Consider the following 20,004-nt stretch of genomic DNA (forward strand, 5'->3'; position numbering starts at 1 on the left):
ATTTAAAATTGATCATTCGCTAAACACTTCCCCAAACAGCTTCGAGAGAGAACAAAGGGTGACCTGTGTAGATAATTGGACATTGTCAACACGCTAAAGATGTGTCTGTACATGTTTTGTGTGAATGCATATTGCAGAACACGCTCATGCACCTCAAAGGCTGCTGTTCAAGCTTTAAAGACACTCAAGCCTACACGTCCTGTGGCTCCTTCTTTTCCTGCAAGAAGAGAATATTATACAATATAATATACAGAGTGACTTGAGGTCAGAGTCTCCAGCTGTGGTAAAAGATAAGTGAAAAAGAAAAGGGGGGAAGAGAGAAACACTTATTGAAAGATGCATTTTAAAAGAGACTTAACTGGAGCTCTCTATTAAAAAAAGGTAGGGCATTTAGGCCTGATGGTGCAGCTACAAGCCAAGTAAAATAATTCAGGATTTGACCTTTTGAGGATAGAGAGCGAACCTTTCTAAATACTTTGGCATTGATTAAAATGTTGGTCAAGAGGAAGGCCCATGTATCAAGTGGTTGTTGATCTCATGTTCTAGTTCTGTGTTTGGATCACAGATCGTGCCTTTAACAATCAGTGATATCTGCTTTTTAAGATTCTCACAAAGATGTGGTTTTGATTAACTTTGTCCATTCTCTCTTTAAAAGATAAGAAATATGATTAAATCAGAAAAGTAATAAAAGCTTAATAAACAAATGACAGCAAAACAGGAAGACAAACCAGTATGAAGGACACACTCAAGTGACTGTGAATAAGTCTTTTAATACGCAGGCAGATAAGAACCATCTGTCCGTTTACTAAATCAGATTATTGACTGTTCATCGGTTGAAATTGGAAGAAGGAGGGAGCGCTGAAGGAATAGACTTGAGCGATGCAGCTGATTTAGACTCAGAGAAACATGGGCGACAGCTTTCAAACTGTTTTGTTTGTGAACTACAAAGCTGCAAACGTCTCCTGTGTGTGTGTTGTTGAGAGGCAGAGCTCTCTGGAGTTTATGACATCTCACTGGATTAAGGATGGCGGTGTGTGTGTGTGTGTGTGTGTGTGTGTGTGTGTGTGTGTGTGTGTGTGTGTGTGTGAATGAAAGCAGCGGGAGGAACAGAGTGATCCACTGTTGTTGGTAGAGACTTTTATACATGAAACAGCGATGCAATAATAGACCCAGAAATTACGACGTCCTTGCAGCCGCAACATGAAATTCAAAACAAAAAACTTCAACTTGTAAGAGTTAAGGCAAGCAACTGGTAAAAGGTATCAATCCTGTCTTTCTTCAATCAGTGTTTGAAGCAACTGTTAAAAAATTAAGTGGTGATTTGACTATAGAGACAGTGATCTATGTATTCATTCTTTCTGTGAGGATGCATGTGTCGTGGACATCACACAAAGCATTCAAGAGAAACTGTCCCAACAGGAATGTCCCTCCGGGAAGTCAATGTCCCCGTTGCTACAGTAACTCATGTCACAGTGACATGACACAAAGGCACTTCACGGCTTATGAGATTCTGGCCTCAATGAGAATGACAAGTCTGTAAAAATGAAAGCCACACATACTGAGGTAGAGTATTATCCAACGTAATATCCTCCCTGCGTAGTGATCTTTATAATTATTTTCGAGAAGGACAGAGATAATTCTACAGTAATAATAGTTTATCTTTGTCTTCCTTCACTGTGTCTTCCTTCACTTCACATTTTGTTGTCAGTCAAAAGAAAGGCAAAAAAAGAAATGCACAAAAAGGTTTTTTTAACATAATAAATATTTTATTTTCAAATTATTGAAAAATGTAATTAAACAGGTTTTCAGCATGCATACACAAACATTTATATATTCATAAAAACATCTGCACAATTTGAATACAGGCTTGCCAGCTGTGGTTATAATTACTTTTACACCAATCTACAAAGCCACAAACACACAGTTCAAAAATAAGATTTTACAAAACCCCATTAGAGACTCATCTGCATAATGCTGCATAAAGATACTTCATAAAAACATGTACACACAACTTTTTATGCAGCATTTGGAAATGTGTTTCAAAATAGAGATATTAGAGTTAGATATTTTGGGAAATCTCAGGAAAAAAAAGAATAAGTGTATTTCAAGAAATGTCATCATATATTTCAAAATGCAAAAGATTGCATGAAAATTGCATGAAAGAAAAATAAACACAAATACTATAAATACATTATTTTAATGTTCTCATCATCAAAAACATTCTATGGTAAATTACATATTTTTTAATTGTCTCCATTTCTAGCTTACATGCTTTTTAGATGCCTTAGTATTTTTTACCTGTTTAGTAGTATTCAATCTAAGCTGTTGTCTGATTGTTTATTGTGTTATCTGCAACTTCAGTTCTCCCTTGTAGAGATGGACGCAACCCTTTTAGATCTGTAATGATGACAGTCCGCCTGGTCCTTTTTGTCTTATTTATCAATAAATATGTCAAAATGTCCTTTTGGCAAAATTATGTTGCTCCTTTTTTTCAGGAGAAATGTAACTTTCAAAATCTGGCAAGTATTTGTCATTATTATATGTTATAAAGGCTTACAACGCTGTGTAAAAACTAAAAAGTAAAGAAACGCATTAGAATTTTCATCATATTTCTATTCTAAACAATTAAAAATGAACATGAGCAAAGCTTTTGAGATTACAGAAATTAAATTGAACCTATTTTAAATGTTCTCAAACTGTTTTGTTTGCCCAAAGCATTCAGTATCCATGTTATAGGCTTTTAAATGTGTCCATGTCCAGGCATTTTAGAGATTTGTTTATCTCCCTGAAGCAGTTTCTGTCCAGCTGAAGACAGAACCCATTATTGCCCTCCTCACACATCCAGGCAGGCTTTTACAGGCAGCTAGTACAGTGTTTCGTCCCCAAAATGGCCTTCTATCTTTCCTTTTCCCAGTGTCATTCTTTGTGTTTGTGGGGACAGAAAAGTGGCCTTTAGTGGAGGGTTTAGGTTGACCAGCAAATGGCAGAACTCTCATAAACTATACTAATACTATTATTTACAACCACAACATATTATTTCCAAAGAAAACATCACTCAAAGGTCAGTGAAAAGCAGTGAAAAGCCAATCAAACTCTCTCCGCTAATCCTCTGCAGCTGTGCTCAGCTCGGCTCACTTCCACCCCTCCCCCACAGAGAAACTCGCCGCCGTTTTTTTATACTATTACCGTAATCAAATTCAAAATCTGTTGAAATTACGTCGATTGCGTAAATACTCGAGAAGTTACGGCGATCTTGGTTTTGCATGTTACTTTCTGTCGCCGGCAACAGGCTCCGTACTAAAAGGGTTTTAACTGGCTAAATTAATTTAATAAAACAAAATAAAATAAACATTATATGTCTTGAGACATCGTCAATACAATATGTATCGTATCAGATCACACACATATATCAACACAATCTTTCTTCAATAAATAAAACATCTGGGTTCATTGTTACATTTTTATTTTGGGGGTAAAGTGACAGCAGTTACTCTCAGACATCCACTCTCACAATCCAAGTGGCAACCAGTGTGACTCAATGTCAAACCAGTGAGCCCTTTCAGATCCAGTCTCCATAACGGCTGATAGACAGTGCTGATCTCCACAGGAAGACCTCCAGCTTCTCGAGAAATGTAAAGTCTCTAAGTCTGTCATTTTTGCTCACAGCCAAATGTTAGCATGCTAACAGGCTAAACTGAGATGCTGACCATGGTAAACGACCTGCTAAACATGAACGATGCCAGCATTATAACTCAAAGCACTGTTGTGTCCATGTGTAGCCTCACGGAGCTACTACCCTCGTTAGAGACCGTTTCACTGTCAGTTGTGACATTTCATGATTCCTTTAAAACTGCATTACATTAAAAAAATTGGCCACTTGGGGGCAAAAGTACAGCCACGGAGTCATCTTCAAATCCCCTACGTATACAGGTGCTTAAAGCTACACATCCAGTGAAGGCAGAGAACAATTTTCTATTCACTCAGCATCTTTGTCTGTCAAAAACAGCTTTTAATAAAGCTGTTTTTGCTCTGATTCAATCAAACAGTCTATGCACAAGCCATTTGACCCCAAAGTTGGTCTAAATGAAGGTAGAAACCTCGATAGAGTTTCAAACTTAGCTGGTCATTCTCTGAGACCACTTTAACATGACACACACTTATGTTACACACTTACTCATTTTATGTTGACATGTCTTTAGGTCTACGCTGTTGTGCAAATATAAAATACATGTTTGTCTACAGTATTGTAAGCTTTATGTATCGTAACCACACAGTGTTTCTACAGTTCAACTCGTGGGTGCGTGTCCTGCAGCCAGCGTTTGTAGACGATCACAGGATCTATGTTCCAGTGCTTGTGGAAGGAGACGGCCTGCTCCAATGTTTCGGAGTAGTCATACGGTCGTGCCTAAAATATCAAGAACAAGTGGTTTTGTCTGTGTGTGTGTGTGTGTGTGCTTGTTGTTTGCTCTAGGGTAATTCAATATCCTGTTTTTAAAGCCTGCATAATCCACAAGGCAGTATTTATGGCTTTTCCAACCTACATTGAAGAGGAATATGAAAAGAGCAGAGCATCATCTGACACTGGAGAAAAGGTTACTGTCGTAAATCTGTCTCTCATTGGATCGCCTTTAGCTTATTTAGTTGCCTCTGCACAGTGCAGTCACAGTGTTATTTGCAGCCATTTCCCCAAACCATGACGACATCATCTAATTTTACTGATGACCAACACATCATCAAACCTTGTTCTTCTTGAATATAATATAATATAATATGAATATAATCTCAACATTCAGGGTTTGAGAAGAAAATGTGCAGATGTCCTCACAATCATAATAAGAACACTCACTTACTTACTCTGTGTGTGTGTGTGTGTGTGTGTGTGTGTGTGTGTGTGTGTGTGTGTGTGTGTGTGTGTGTGTGTGTGTGTGTGTGTGTGTGTGTGTGTGTGTGTGTGTGTGTGTGTGTGCGTGTGTGTCGTTCCCTACCTGGTGGAACAGTGGACTGTGTGTGATGGGAACACCCAGGGAAGTGAAGCACCTGCCCAGCACCATATCATCAGGAGCATCATCACTGTAGCAGCGACACCCACTGGAAACCAGCCTGGACACCGCCGCGCGACTGAGGACCATCCTGCACACAGAACACAGGTATTTAAAAAAGAAAGGGAATTATCTCCACAAAAATAAATATCATTCAAGCTTTATGTCTGACACTGAGCTGTTTTGGTTTTTCATCATGGAATCATGGAAATAAATGATTGTACAGATTTGGTGTGTTTCAAAGAGGCAGTGTTCCTTGAATCTTGAAGTGAATATATGCTTCATGTACATATCAGCATGTCCGTGTATCACAAACACCTGCTTTGGCGTTAATACTATCCGCGCTACCATCCCTGTTTTTCATTTGAACATGTGTAGCCAGAAAAACAGGGAGCTGGTGTTCGATAGAGAAGCATAGAGGTACATTTTCCTCAGGAGTTTGTCCCGGCGAAAAAAAGAAGTTAAATGCAAGTGAATATCGTACTAACAATTGTCCGGTGGCCAGAAACTAATGATAATGATAATGTTGCTCTATATGTGCAAAATGCTTAAATAAGCAACATACAATAGGTCAATTGATTTATCATTAACGTAAACATATTGATCAATTCATTCCTCAGTCATTGGTGTATGATAATATTTACAACGATACCAGATTTGTCAAATGTGCAAGATTGTGTGTGATGCACAAGACATTTCAAAGTTTTCTATTCAAACTGTTTTTCAATTGGCTCTAAAATGTAGCATTTTTGTATTCAATATTTGCTGAATAGCAGCAGTAATGAGGTTGTGGGACAAGCAGACACAGACTGTGCTGTACACCATATGTAACACTGTCATACTATATTTGTTTTACTATTAAATTGTTAAAACCTTACACTGCAGCTTCCTTCCCCATGAATGTGTTCAGACACAAAGTGAATTTGTAAACAATTTTACAAAGTCAAGGGACAGACGTGAAATGACAGTTGAAAATGTTTCAACTTATGTGAGCGTGTCCTGGGGTTTTTATGAATCTGCTTCAGAAACATCGTAAATTAGAAGAAAAAGGAGAAAGACTAGAGGAACATAACAGAAAGCAGCAGAGTTTTAAGTTGAGTTCAGTCCGAGGTTGAGATGAGCACAAAAACACAGAAATAGATGGTGTGTCCGTTAATAACTTACACATTGCCTGCTGAGGCGAATAAATTCATATTTGATTCACTCTCCGTCTGAACATTTTAAAACTAACTGCTTGAACCACCGCAGCCTCACCCTCCTCCTCCGGTGGTGTAGCTGTATCCGTTCAGCAGCAAGCTGTAGCCGTATCTCTCCCCCAGGCTCACCGCCTCCTTTGGGTCATAGCAGCGCAGCAGTCGCCTCAACCTGGGTAAACTGCAGATGGACAAAAAACAACCCCCGGAGAGACAGGAAGGCAGGGAGGTGCATGCAAGTTAGACCTTTCTAATAATTTATAACTGGTTAATGAACCCGGTCAGAATAATTAGCCAGCAGGTGACCTGCATGTGTGTGCATGATCTTTACATTAATATTGAAAAGAGATGTCAATTATTCTTTTACTTTAGTAAGCCGCCACTGCAACTTCAATCAAAAATACTTTGAACAGAATGTTTTTGTTGATGCTGTAAATTACTAAAATTAGGAATTGTCAGTTAAAACAGAATCTCTTCTCTCTGTTACCTGATGAGTGTGTCATCATCAACAATGAGTAGCCAATCAGCCTCTGGCACAGCTTTGCTCAAGAACCGCCTCAAGATGGCAAAAGTCTTCCCACAATGCCCTGCAGGAAGACAATATAAACATCAAAGGTGTGAAAAAGGTGACGCAGGTTTGAGGCTCATGCGATACGTGCAGCGAGAGCAGCAAACATTCTAATTCATGAGTTCAAAATACATATAATAAAATCCCGGCCAGGCCGGCATTAGATCGACGTACCTTAACTTTGTCTCATCCAGAGAGAAAGAGAGCAGACGATTTGGCAGGTAGATGTATTTAAAAAATATTATGACATTTTGAAGGAAGTTCGATGAATCACGGCTTTATATTATGCATGCGTGTTATTGAAAACACATATTAAATATTTTACGGTAAACAAATTTAGGCGGAGTGAACAGGTGCTCGTTTTTTTCCCTCCCATCAGTAAAACAAACAGAATGTACACTAGCCTTGCATATTAGATAACATGTTATAAGTAGCCTACATTGATCAGAACAACACAGACATTATGGCTTCTTCATGCTTCTTCTGTAGGTGTACTGCAGATAAACATGTTAAAAAAAAGCCTCTGGAAGAAATTCCACAAATGCATTTGGCAACCCTAATAAAATCTGCTGCGACCCAGCTGAGGGTCCCGACAGTGTTTGTGAGTGACTGTTCGAGATCAGCTCTCACCTCTGTCAGTGTTGGGCACGCCCAGGTTGATCGTGGGTATGGAGGCATCAGTGACGTCGCTGTAATACTCTAAAAACCCAGCATCTTTCTCCCAGGTTGCCTTCACAACTGGGACTGTGAGGAGAGAGAAAGCGGAGAGGGATGAGACCTGGTGGTAGAGAGACACGTACAGAGCTCATAATTTGAGCGAGTCCCACACTGCTAACCTGTAAACTCCTAAGGATGGTGTATTGAAATAAAGAAGAGTATCGACTACCTCTGACTGGGGGGAGAAACCCATTAGAGTGCATACAGACATGCTCTCTCACTGCATGTTGATGTGGATAAGAACACCATCTACATTAAAACTTCCTAATGATAACTGCCAGTCATATTCACACATTATTGATTTTGCTTAGGGACGCTGACAGCCTGCTCTGCAATTCTAATGACCTGAATTTAAAGTAGCAGCCGAGTTAATCACACACTGTTCTCTCTACTTGTTATGCTGCTTTAAAATAGTCAGTCAATAACTACTGGCTCTGGTTGACCAGAAAAACAGATACACATTTTGGATAATTACACAAACTGTTGCAATTTCAGCTGACAGGTTAACTGCGACCGAATGACCAGCAGACTGTTAAGTGGCAGAAACAAAAAAGCGGTGGCAAAATAAAAGTGTCAAGTAAAACTTTTTGCAGCTAAATGTCCTGTAATTTCCATTTAATTTCCATCTATTCTGTGATGAAGATAAACTGAGAGCTAATTTTGGCAGTTTTGGGCTTGCAAGTGGCGTTGTTTAAGAACATAAAAAATATGACTCTTTACTTCACCTTTACAATGAATAAAACATTGTAATAGTGGGTTCATTCATTACAATAATGTATGAGATGACAATAATGTGACCGAATATCAGAGGTGGAAAGTAATATCACATTTAATTGAGTTCTGTACTTCAGTAATATTTTGGAGGTACTTCACTTTCCTTTTTATGCTACTTTACACTTAAACTACACTAGATGTCAGGAGGACATTCAGTTTTTTAAAACTCAACTACATTTATTTGATAGATGTAGTTGCTTTTTCATTTTTAGATTGAGATCAGTTAAAGCTACCATTTTTCTGCAGAACAGGTCACTTTACTTTTGACACTTCAAGAACATTTAGCTGATAATACCTCAGTACTTTAATGAAGCAGCATTTTGAATTCAGGACTTGTACTAGTAATTAAGTATTTTTACATTAATGTTTTGGTACTTTATGTTAGGTTAAAGGTTAGGTGAATATGCCGTGCCCCACTGCAGAAGTTCATATTTTGGAATGAATTAAACAGTTTTTGTCGTTCAAAAAAAGTCGGCAATAACACACCTCGTTCTGAGTGGAATTTTTGGCAAGTTTTCACAGCAACAAATACTTCATTCCTCGACACCGGATTTCCCTAGAAAAGAGAAAAACAAAAACAAAGTTATTCTTTATTCAAAAAAATGATCATGAGCATCAAATGGTAAAAAGTGCACAGGTGAACACAAACACAGTGTGAGCTGGAATATATATATATATATATATATATATATATATATATATATATATATATATATATATATATATATATATATATATATATACATACATATATATATATATATATACATACATATATATACACACGGAATGTAAAAGACTTAAAATCGAGTCGAGATGGCAAAATGAGGCTGACCAGAACAGTCAATGTATCAGACATGTTTCTTCCTTTTATTTCTCCCTGTTAAAGGGTTTTTCCTGAGGTCCCGGGACAGAAGATGTCGTATGTGCACAGATTGTAAAGCCCTCTGAGGCCAATTTGTGATTATGGGGTGTATAAAATAAGTGTAATTTCATTTAATACTCATATCCCTTTTGCGCTGAATTCCCAGTTCAGGTGTCACCTCTTATTTCAGATAATTATCAACTTTAATGGAGATGTTATTACTTATTTCTAGCATTCATTTTATCTGCTACCCTTGCAGAAAAATCAATATAAACACTAGACACTGAAGATCCATAACACTACTAATTCCTGTAAGCACATGATAAGCGCTAGATTGTTCATTGATTTCTCTTCCTCTGTGGTTTCACCGCCGGAGGGCTTTTCTACGGTCACTTGCATGCTGAGCAACTGCAGTGGACCTCAACCCTCGTGTGATGAGCACATCGGGTGTTTTATTTCTGCTGGGGCTGAAGGGTGATGCACGATGGAGATAGCATATGTATGTGCCACGAGAAGAGATGACAGAGTTGAGATTTTGTTATTTTAGTAGTTAGGAACTAGGGCAAAAGCTAAAAGTGTGCGTAAAAGAGTGGGAAGAATCACTTTTATTCAATTCCTATTTCTCAGTTGGTTGTAGGGGTTTAAAGAGCAGGTTAATGTAAGAGTAGTTTTGGTTTCCTGCAATACCAGCTTGTATTTGGTCATCATGTTCGTCTCCTTCTTTCTGGCATACGATATAGTTTGTGCTCAAGATATAAGATATGAAGATATAAGGTCTACTTAACTTCTTTCTACATATTGTTACATATGCAGCAAATCTTTGTTCTATATTCCAGGTGTACAGATATTATAATTGTATCATTTCTGTTTTGTAGATGTACATTGTTTTGTGTACCATCCTTCTTCTGTTGCCTTTTGTCAAACAAATGCAGCATCCCACCTCGCTGTCTACTTGGTTTCCATTCGGTATTCCGGCTGACTCACTTTTTGACATTAAGTAAGCCGGACAGATGAGTGATTATTGTGATTTGAGACGATAGATCAAAAAAGGAACGCTGTAACATGTCCTTGATGTCCTGCTCTTGATAATTACCTCCACCAAAATCTAGTCATGCCCACATTATTTATACTTCTTTTTTTTAACCTTTATTTATTCCTGAAAGTTTCTCTGAGAGGAAGCATCTTTTTTTGCAGGAACACACTGATTACATTTCCCTAAGCAGATGCACTTTACTGGCAATTTTAAAGACGTCGCCCAAATACAGTGATGATGAATAAGAGTTGTACATACACAGTTGGGCAGGTAGGTTGTAAATGTTGTCGCACAGTTGTCTCTCGTGTCTGTACAAAACTCTGGAACTGCTGTCAACTTTGGACCATTTCCTTCCTCCCAAATGTACAACGCAAGCTCGAAAAACAAAGACAGGCATAAAGACAACTACAAGCCTCAGGGGGAAACAGGTGAGACAGTGGTTTGCAGATACACATCAAAAAGAGCTCACTTGGTCCTCAAACAGTAATTCTCTTTAAAAAGAACAAAAGTATTTTTAGTCTCATTCAGAAGTAGGGCAGTGCATGAACAATATAATAGTAGATCTAAAAGCTTCATGCATAGAAAGCTTTTTAACAAAAGGCTAGCCAGTCGCTGGAGGAATAGTACGTCTATCATTGTTATATGTCTTGCATTTCATTGGAGACGAGGCTGATGAAGCTTTTCACAGCAGTTGTTGAGGCGCAAAGTAGAATTTAACCATAACAAAGTCTTAACAATAGTTGTCTATTTTAGTCAAAAGGTAAGAGATGACACAGATTCACATCGCTCCTCGAAGGTTTCAAAGTACCTCGTGTTTCAAGTCGATTGTGAAGTCTGACTTCAGATGCTTATGTTGGATCCGCTCAGCGAGTCTGAAACACATGAAAGTGAAAGATGTTGAAAGAAGAGAAACAGCAGAATAGAAGTGGGAACTTTCCTTCATTGTATACGAGAAAGCACATGAGCGAGTCAAAGTAATGGAAGTTCTGAGTTGTTGGTTTGGTTCAGCAATCCCTTTGAATACTGTTTTGTGTTTTCTGCATAAAAAAATAGCAAAAGCTCCAGATTTGAAAGATTGGGTGGATGCAGTGGCAGAGGTGATGGAGTCAATGCTCAATAGATTAAAATGTGCCTCTGAAGAAGGGACCTTAATTTGGGACCTTTTATAGGTCGATATAAAAATCAATGGAGTGCTTGTAAGTCAAGCATAGACAAAAATATGACTGTGGATGACATCTTTTCTTTTCATGCATTGTGGACTGTATGTGCTACTTGTTCTTATCCCTTTAATTTGGGTTTCTACACCATGTCTGGTATTACTGTCTACCATCATAACGCTGAAATGATATGAAGGCTTTCCTGCTAAAATAGTTTCTTCCCAAAAAAATAACAAGAAAGAATAGAAACATATCAATTGACACATTCATGTGCACACACCTCTGGAGCAGCGGCGTGCTGACAGCCCAGCCTGCTGCAGGGTCAGGGTAACTAAAGGAACTGGGGTCTTCAGAGAACGCATAGTGGTGGATAATGGTGGCCTCGGTGTCATGGAGATGCTTACCCAAAAACCATTCCTCAGAGTTGAAAAAAGGTGCACGGGGCAGGGTGATATCAAAAGAAAGTTGATTAGTTATAATGCATCAGTGCAGGAAACTAGATCACCATCAATCTATTAATTCAGCAAAAATGGCTGTATGTATATTACATGTAGTCAGGGTCTCACCTCCTGGACTTCATATCTGTGGAGGACCTTCAGCAGATTAGGCAGTGAGACGCTGGTTTCCTCCTCGATGAAGAAAAACCAGGATGCTGATTGGCCATACGTGGCAGAGAGACTGGAAAAATCCACACAAAGTCATTCACTTTATTGCATTTATGTCACCCCATAGGAATCATTACAGCTCAATTCAATTAAATCTATAAATCTTAATGAATCTGATTTGATTGAATTGTTCATCATCTCCATATGTATGTATAAAACTCACTTAGGAAGCAAAGGGATGATAATCCAATTCCTTTCATACTCTAACAGCTCATGGAGAAGAAGAACAACTGGATCTCCCTGCATGAAACAAACAATTTAATTTGAAAATGCGGTGTTTTGTGTGTGTGTGTGTGTGTGTGTGTGTGTGTGTGTGTGTGTGTGTGTGTGTGTGTGTGTGTGTGTGTGTGTGTGTGTGTGTGTATGTGTGTGTGTGTGTATGTATGGACCTGAGGGATATAAGTAAACAACAATGAGGTCAGACTGGCATGTTGTGCAAAAAATTAAAAAAGAACAGAAATACTCCAATTAATTTTTACGAGTAAAGCCAAAAACAAAGAAATGAGAACTGTGGTTTGCATAAAATATTTTTTGATTGATTCTTTGCTATGTTCTAATATTCCTTGAGAAATGAAACAAGACGTCTACTATATTGAGTGACTCCTTGATACAGGCTCCACTGACATGATCTGCTATACACCTGGATATCCTGGTGGGCGACGGCGTCGACTGGCGAGGCCTTGATCAACAGCATGTGGAGGAACAACATGTGCACATTCTGCTGTTTGGAGGTTCATACAGTTCTGGGTGTAGTTCTGACAATGGCGTGCTAAAAAGGAGGGCAGAGGAAGGGGTTGATTTAGAGGCTCTTGTTTTATGACTTCCTCCTCTCTAAGTGACTCGTAAAGAAGAACTCACAAATCTCATCCACGCAGCCATTCTTGGCGCTGACAGAGACACAGACTTTGACATGATTAATGTAAGTATGGCCATAAATAGGTTTGAAGTGAATGTCAGTGTCTGCATCTGTCTTTAGGCAGAGAACAAGTCCTTCATCAGTTACATCCATGTTTAACTCAGGTGCCAAAAAGTAACCGAAAGCAAAGTTAATTGTTTTTTTTTATTAATGACAATGACACAAAGTTGAGGCGCCTGAAACAATATAATGATGTCAATACAACAGAACGGTTATTTAGCTACGCATTGCACTGCATCATTCAGAGAGGTGTTTATTATTTAGCCTGCCCTCATTGACTTAAATGAAGTGGACAAAATAATCAAACACACCTGTCAGTATAACGCAATACAATTCAACAGCGCCTCAAACAGCAACCTTTTTAAATGATGAATCAACATCTTGCTAAAATGGTTTCAACAAATACTGACCTTTAGAACTTTCATAAAAGCAGGATTTGTTTCGACTACATTAGTTTATGTAAGGTGTGCTGTGTCTAATAAATGTAACTGATGAAGTGAAAATTTCAGAGTTAAGAAAAAGATAAATGAAGGAATCCTTCACAGCCATAGTCATCCTCTAGCCATGTGAGGAATACAAATAATAAACAAACTACAGTAGTTTTTTTACTTTTTGCAAAATATTCTTATTGGCTTTTAAATCAAAATGCTGACTTGATAACTCTAGTTGAAAAGTATCACTAAAGTTATTACAATTGAACCTGAGGGTTCAGCTGAGGGTTACACTCAGCAGATTTACTTCATCATCTCTAGAGCCGTGCCTATCGCAAGGCTAAAATAAACGTTGAAGAGAAAAATCTGAATGTTTCAACTGTCGCACGTGTCCATGTAAAGCTACAGTTAAGGCAGAAATAATAAAATGTTTTATCAGACATCATGTGTGTGATAAAACATTGTATTATTTCAGTTTAAGTCACGACGAACACAACGTTTTGTGTGTACTGTACAACATATAATGTTGACTAAATAGTATGGTTACATTCCCAAACAAATACCCACACATTGAAAGTCCACATGCAAGCACACCTCTTCTCAGGTCTCAGGTTCTCAGGTGGAAAATGCTGTAATTACCATATTCTGTTCGGGTTGCAGTAAGATGTGGGTGAAACGAGCAGAACAGAGCAGTGGCGTCATAATGAGGTTGGATGATGAGGCACTGGTGTGATGAATTAAAAGCCTGTACTGACGGCCAGTAACCAAACGGCCCTGTGACAAAGTTGTACATTTGTTTTATCTATCCCTTTAAATCCAGGATGCGGAAAAGTTGTGGATATGAATCTGTGTAAACAGATTATTAAAACTGAGGTACTGCTGCTCATATTTTGGCTACATCATGCCCGAAATCCATGATATATACTGTATGTCAAAAACCCTTTCAATGTAAAAACAGCCATATGTCAGTCAGACAACAAGCTGTCAACATGCAAGAGTTGACCTTTAATCCCCGCCTCCATTAAAAATAAGCACCTGGTTATACGACAGTCAAAACAAGCATGACGCACAAGCTGCCCTCATTGAAAACAGCATCCTACAATTATGGTCCATCTAGCTGTGATAAACATTACTCAACTACCTCACTGTGACACACACACACACACACACACACACACACACACACACACACACACACACACACACACACACACACACACACACACAAAATTGTAGACATTTTAACGTGCTAATCATGAAACCTTTCTCTTATCAGCATTTCCAGAAGAGGCAGTAGCCGTTTTCACAGCATGCAAGTCTGATTTTAGATTCATTTTTATATTTGATACAACCTCTCTCTATTCCCACAAAAATATTCCTTTATTCAGTTGCGAGACAGCCGTTCTTGTGAACTCTGATGAATTATTATGATTGAGCGCTACAGGAGAAACATTATTTTTAGCTTTGTCAATACGCATGCCACTAGTTGCATCAATAATGTTTCTCTTGAATGTTGTGTATATCTCTTTTCCTTTCCAAAACTCTTATTCTCTTCTGCAATTATGTTCTCGGACATAGTGGACCTTGGCTACCCCTAAAGAGCCTCTTCATTTTTATACATTAATATATATTTTGCAAATAATAACATTTGATAAAATTTGTTATCATGTTATAATTGCTGTGTGTAAATGCTCTAATGCTACTTATAATCACATCCAGTTTTATTGATCTGACATTTAATTATTAAACATATCACATTTACATCTCTAATGAATCTCCATATGCCTGTCATCTAAGGATTGTCTATATGCCTGTCATCTCATTTTACTGGGGTTTATAACAAATCAGTTTTCACAGCTGCTCTGCAGGCACATATTAGTAAATAATTTCAGTATGACAGAGCTCGGTTCGGGAGAGGAGCTCTAAGGCAAGGAGGACACCTATTGGTACCAATGTAATACCACAGCAGCGCAAAACTCCAAATCAAACTCAAAAAGTCACTGACTACACATTCAAAAGGAAACTGTTTACAGCATCCTGTTATTGCAAGCAGACCACATTGCATGGATACAGAAGACATGTTGACACATTTGTAAACCCTTAATGCTGCTCCTACACAAAAAACAGAGCTGCTGCTTGAAAATCTGCCTCAAGCTTTATAATTACTAAGTAATGTACCTTATCTGAAGGCACCACATAAAACAATGGTAAGCAATTTACTTTAGAATCATGTTTTGTTGTATTTGTTGAAATTCTCTTCACATCCCGACAGCAATAAAAAAATCAAAAGCTGTGAAAAAAAGGAAATCTCTGGTGTCTGTAATAAACCCAATCATTTGGATGGTCGACCTGCAAATTGGGTATTTTTACGTTCTTACATGGAGTTATGTGAATATGTTAAGCAATGACAATGATGCGCTGCGCTCCTCTCCCAGTCGCTCTCTCATCCTCCAAAGTCGCTGACCTCAGCTTTATGGAGCACAGGTGCTTATGTATACTTCTTTCTGAAATATGGCCCAAAGCCCAGATCTAAACCCAGCAACGGGGCTAATCCAGCACCTGCCAGATGTTACCTGTCCCAGCTCAGCTGCCTGCTGAAGAATCTCCACCTTCCTCTGACCACCTCGGCGGGCGTGGAAGGAGTTCCTCTGACTCTGGATCACTATCACCACGTCCGACAATCCTGAGAAAAACAGGCACAGAAAAGGCAAGGCAAGTTTATTTGTATTGCACATTTCAACAACAAGGCGATTCAAAGTGCTTCACATAAAACCATTAAAAGCATCAAAACATAATGCAGAAGAAAACAAGATTTAAAAGCAAGAACATTCATTTTAAAACATTAAAAAACTGTCAAAAAGCAAAAAATAGAATACAAGTTGCAGTGCAGTTTGTCATGGTAGCGATGACAAATTAGAAAACTCAAAGAGACGTGATGATGCAATAAAACAGGGCATTTGTGAAATAGACTTTTTGGTTTCTTGCCAGGTAAACCTCACACTGATGACAAATGGTAACTGGACTGTGCTCGTATCGTGCTTTTCTAGTCTTCCGACCACTCAAAGCGCTTTAACACATGCCATCATTCACCCATTCACACCCATTCATACACTGTTGGCAGTGGCTAACATGTAAGGTGCCACCTGCCCATCAGGACCTTAACTCACCATTCAAACACCAGCTACAGGATCAATTTGTGGTTTAGTGCTTTTGACCAACTTACCACTGAGCCACAGTCGCCCCTAACAAGACACAACGTCATCGCCCCGGACCATGAAACTGTCCCACTCATAAAACTTTTTAAGCTTCAGTTTTTTTTTATATGCAACAAATAATTGATTTGCTTTCCTGAACTGTGTGTCACTGACCATCTGCAGTGCAATCCCTCACTCACCAATAGAGCGGTGTGGTGTGTGCTCCTGGGGCTCTGCTGCCTGCGGGGAGTCAAGAGGGATTCTCGTTAAGTCTGACACACACTGCTGAGCCACATGATGAAGCATAATCACAGCAAGAATCTGGGCGTGGCACTTACATGAGCATGGCCTGTAGGTTTGTCTTCAGCAGAGGCACCTTGAAGAGGTGAGAAGGAACATTACATCATCAAAATGCATTTATTAGTTACGCCGACATGAATAGCCAATTCATCTTTCAGTCCATTTGACGATCAACGGATCAACGGATCAACAGAAAATCAATTTATGGTAGAGGTCGTACGTCAAGCAAAAATGTGTGTCTGTTTTGAATCATTTGTAATAGTTTTTGGACTGAATATGCAATGTGGAGCTCTGCAACCTTTCTGGCACTCAAATCAAAAATCAAAAATAAAACACACATTAACTAACAATGGAAATAAGTAGCCCATTAATAAGCAAATATTTAATATATATATATATAAGTCAAAATTCTTGTCTTCACTTTAAACATTAGTGCAGCAAGTTTAATCTATATATCCATATACTAAAGCATAAAAGGCACCACTTTGCCAACTTGTAACATCCTGACACATCTTTCAGACCATGGCATGTAATTGTGTAAGTACCCCCAGCAGTAGCAGATTCAACGCAGTATTCGAGTTATTTCTGCACCAACATCTCTTATCTTTTCCAATGAGATATAACCAAGACTTTGAAACCATGACCCCTGAAAGCAGACTTTGAAAGCACAGCTATATTTGCAACTATTCAGTATGTAGGGTTTGGTAAACATATTCAACAAGTATAATGATGTGTAAGCATGCCAATCTATGCCAAGGGTCGAGATATGGCTGGGAAATACAATTGTGCCATTCTTTAAAGTCCATTAAAAAAGTGATTTGAGACAGGCTCGATATAGCTGTAAATTATGAAAAGTTATCCTTCTGACACAGACATCAACACAAAAATGTTTCATACTTAGGCTGAAAAAACATGCAATGCTTGCTTAATTTTCTAACTGGAAAACAATGAAGGCTGATCTGGAAATGTTGAATTTCTTCTTATCTAACCACCAAAACTGCTTCTGAATACTGTCAAATTGAGGCGAGAAACATGCTGAACCGTCATGTGTTTTGGAAAAATAACTTATTAACATTGAGAATTGTATTTCTTTATATATTTCCACCCATATCAGCCAAAAGGCCTCTTTCAGTTATGCCAGGAAAAGCATGAGTGTAATTGATAACATCAATGATTGAGAGCCCCAGTAAAGCTGTTAAAGTGTGTAGAATGCAGCCATCACATATGTCATTAATTACACCTGTGCCTTTTCATATAAAAAGCGAAAAAGGTTGATAGCTATAACATGAAGGACTATGACAATACTAACGATATGATATGATATGCATTTGTTAAAACATTTGATTATAAATCTAGGTCTTAAACATGTTACACATTTTAGTTTCTAGTTTAAAGGCCCTGCACACTCATGTCACACCCCAACAGGTGTTTCCAATACTTTACCTGATTAGACCTCAGGACTCTGTTAACCTGTACAGACTGTCCTTGATTGACATCCCCCTCATGTTAGACTTGTTTCTCCTGTTAGCTCAGGACAACCTGCACGCTAATCACTCATCAGCAATGTACGTCAGAGTTTGGTGACGTATTAAACGCCAAATCATACATCTGAGCAGAGACCTAATTAGCCTCTGGGTGCGCAGGGCTTTTCATATTTACATGATTGCTAGCTGATGTCAATGGCACACAATTATATTGATGCAAATGACCTGCACGTTTTAGTCATAATTCATTGAAAAGAAAAGGGGACAATAATTCCACGGGGTTACAGACAAATTATAGGTTAAATTTCACTTCAAAATCAGCATGGGCTTTAATTTAGTTCACAAGCATCTTCATTAAAGCTTCCGTGTAATTCTATCAGTGCAATATTCTACAGGAGGCATACTTGCAACTGTAAACAAAAAAAATGACATAACATATTTGATTACCTTGCATGACCTTTTGGGTTTTACGTTATCTGAAGTTAGGGATGCGGGTTTCGTTTGTACTTTTTTTTTTTTATGGCATTTATTATCACGCTGCAGGGCGCATCCGCTCTGCTCTCTGTGGGGCTGAGCTCACACACACACACACACACACACACACACACACACACACACACACACACACACACACACACACACACACACACACACACACACACACACACACACACACCGCTGTGGTGAAGGGAACCTGGCGAAATGGCTGTACTGCAATAAAATATCTGCAAGTAAAAAGCCAATACTTTATCAATACTGTGAAAATGTAAAAGGAAAGTTAAACCGAATTCGAAGACAGAGGACAGGGGGAATGACTGATATGATGTCTGTGTTCTTCATTCTTTATAAACTTCACCCAGAAATGTTATTGTATTGTATTGTTTGTTTGTTTCCAGTGAGCCATTAATTACTTTATATTGTGACTTTGCTGTTGTAAAAACAACTGTTGCAAGAAAATAATTACCGATAGGATCCTAAAGATACCTATCCCTACCTGTAGGCCACTGTAGTTCTCCGACAGGGCTTGAAAAGAAGGCTGAGCTATTGATCTATTGATACATTTTCCAAACTGGAATGCGCTCAATCTCTAGTACAATTAATAACTAACCTTACTTTGAAGGCCAAATCGATCGACTTCCGGTATTTGTCAACCTGCCTGACGCAGTGTTTTCTGCTTAGTGCTAGCGGTTTACAGTATCGAACAGTATGAACAGTATCGGCCCCACTTACCAAGCCAGAGAAGGAGCACAGCGACCAGTTTGCATCCGTTCACCACATTATGGTGTGACATGGTTCCCTTGGCATCTGTTTTCCGTTTGATATCACCGTCTTGTCACGGCTAACTGGAGGAAATGGCTAGCGACATTCCCATACTGGCAGAGTTGACTGAACGTTAGTGCAGAGCTACAGTGACCTCTAGCGATCAGTGGTATACTATCTGTAGTTTATTGTGCTGCTGCACACCAGGGTACTATTTTGTCACAAATATGTACTATGCACTAAGGGATGCAGTGCAAGATGTTTTGAGTCACTTATGGCTTGTGTGTCTTAACTTAAAATAGTTTTTCTCATTTCAGAATAAATCCGAAAAATGTTTTTAAAGTTGTACATTTCTTAGTAAAGCGTGGACCAACTAAACAGTTATTTCTGTATTGTTTATGTGATAAG

General features: G+C 38.6%; 1 protein-coding gene across 1 annotated transcript; it reads right to left on the reverse strand.

Moving 5' to 3' along the window:
- Positions 1-1,769: 1,769 nt before the first annotated feature.
- Positions 1,770-19,646, reverse strand: b3glctb (beta 3-glucosyltransferase b). Its single transcript, XM_079213967.1, has 15 exons — positions 19,567-19,646; positions 16,891-16,928; positions 16,753-16,792; positions 15,932-16,041; positions 12,175-12,251; positions 11,913-12,024; positions 11,627-11,763; positions 10,998-11,061; positions 10,448-10,564; positions 8,778-8,847; positions 7,431-7,544; positions 6,720-6,819; positions 6,294-6,413; positions 4,986-5,130; positions 1,770-4,405 (listed from the first exon to the last, which is right to left on the reverse strand). Exons 1-15 carry the CDS (start codon positions 19,625-19,627, stop codon positions 4,280-4,282), a joined length of 1,431 nt encoding a protein of 476 aa, XP_079070093.1. The 5' UTR covers positions 19,628-19,646; the 3' UTR covers positions 1,770-4,279.
- Between the last annotated feature and the right edge of the window lie 358 nt (positions 19,647-20,004).

This window comes from Taurulus bubalis (assembly GCF_910589615.1).
Source record: "Taurulus bubalis genome assembly, chromosome: 2".
NCBI classification, from domain to species: domain Eukaryota; kingdom Metazoa; phylum Chordata; class Actinopteri; order Perciformes; family Cottidae; genus Taurulus; species Taurulus bubalis.

Coding starts and splice junctions, on each gene's coding strand:
- b3glctb (XM_079213967.1), bottom strand. CDS start 19,627: ATGTCACACCATAATGTGGTGAACGGATGCAAACTGGTCGCTGTGCTC. Junction 12,025..12,174: donor ATCATCCCTTTGCTTCCTAA/GTGAGTTTTATA, acceptor GGATTTTTCCAG/TCTCTCTGCCACGTATGGCC. Junction 4,406..4,985: donor ACAGTCCACTGTTCCACCAG/GTAGGGAACGAC, acceptor TTGATATTTTAG/GCACGACCGTATGACTACTC.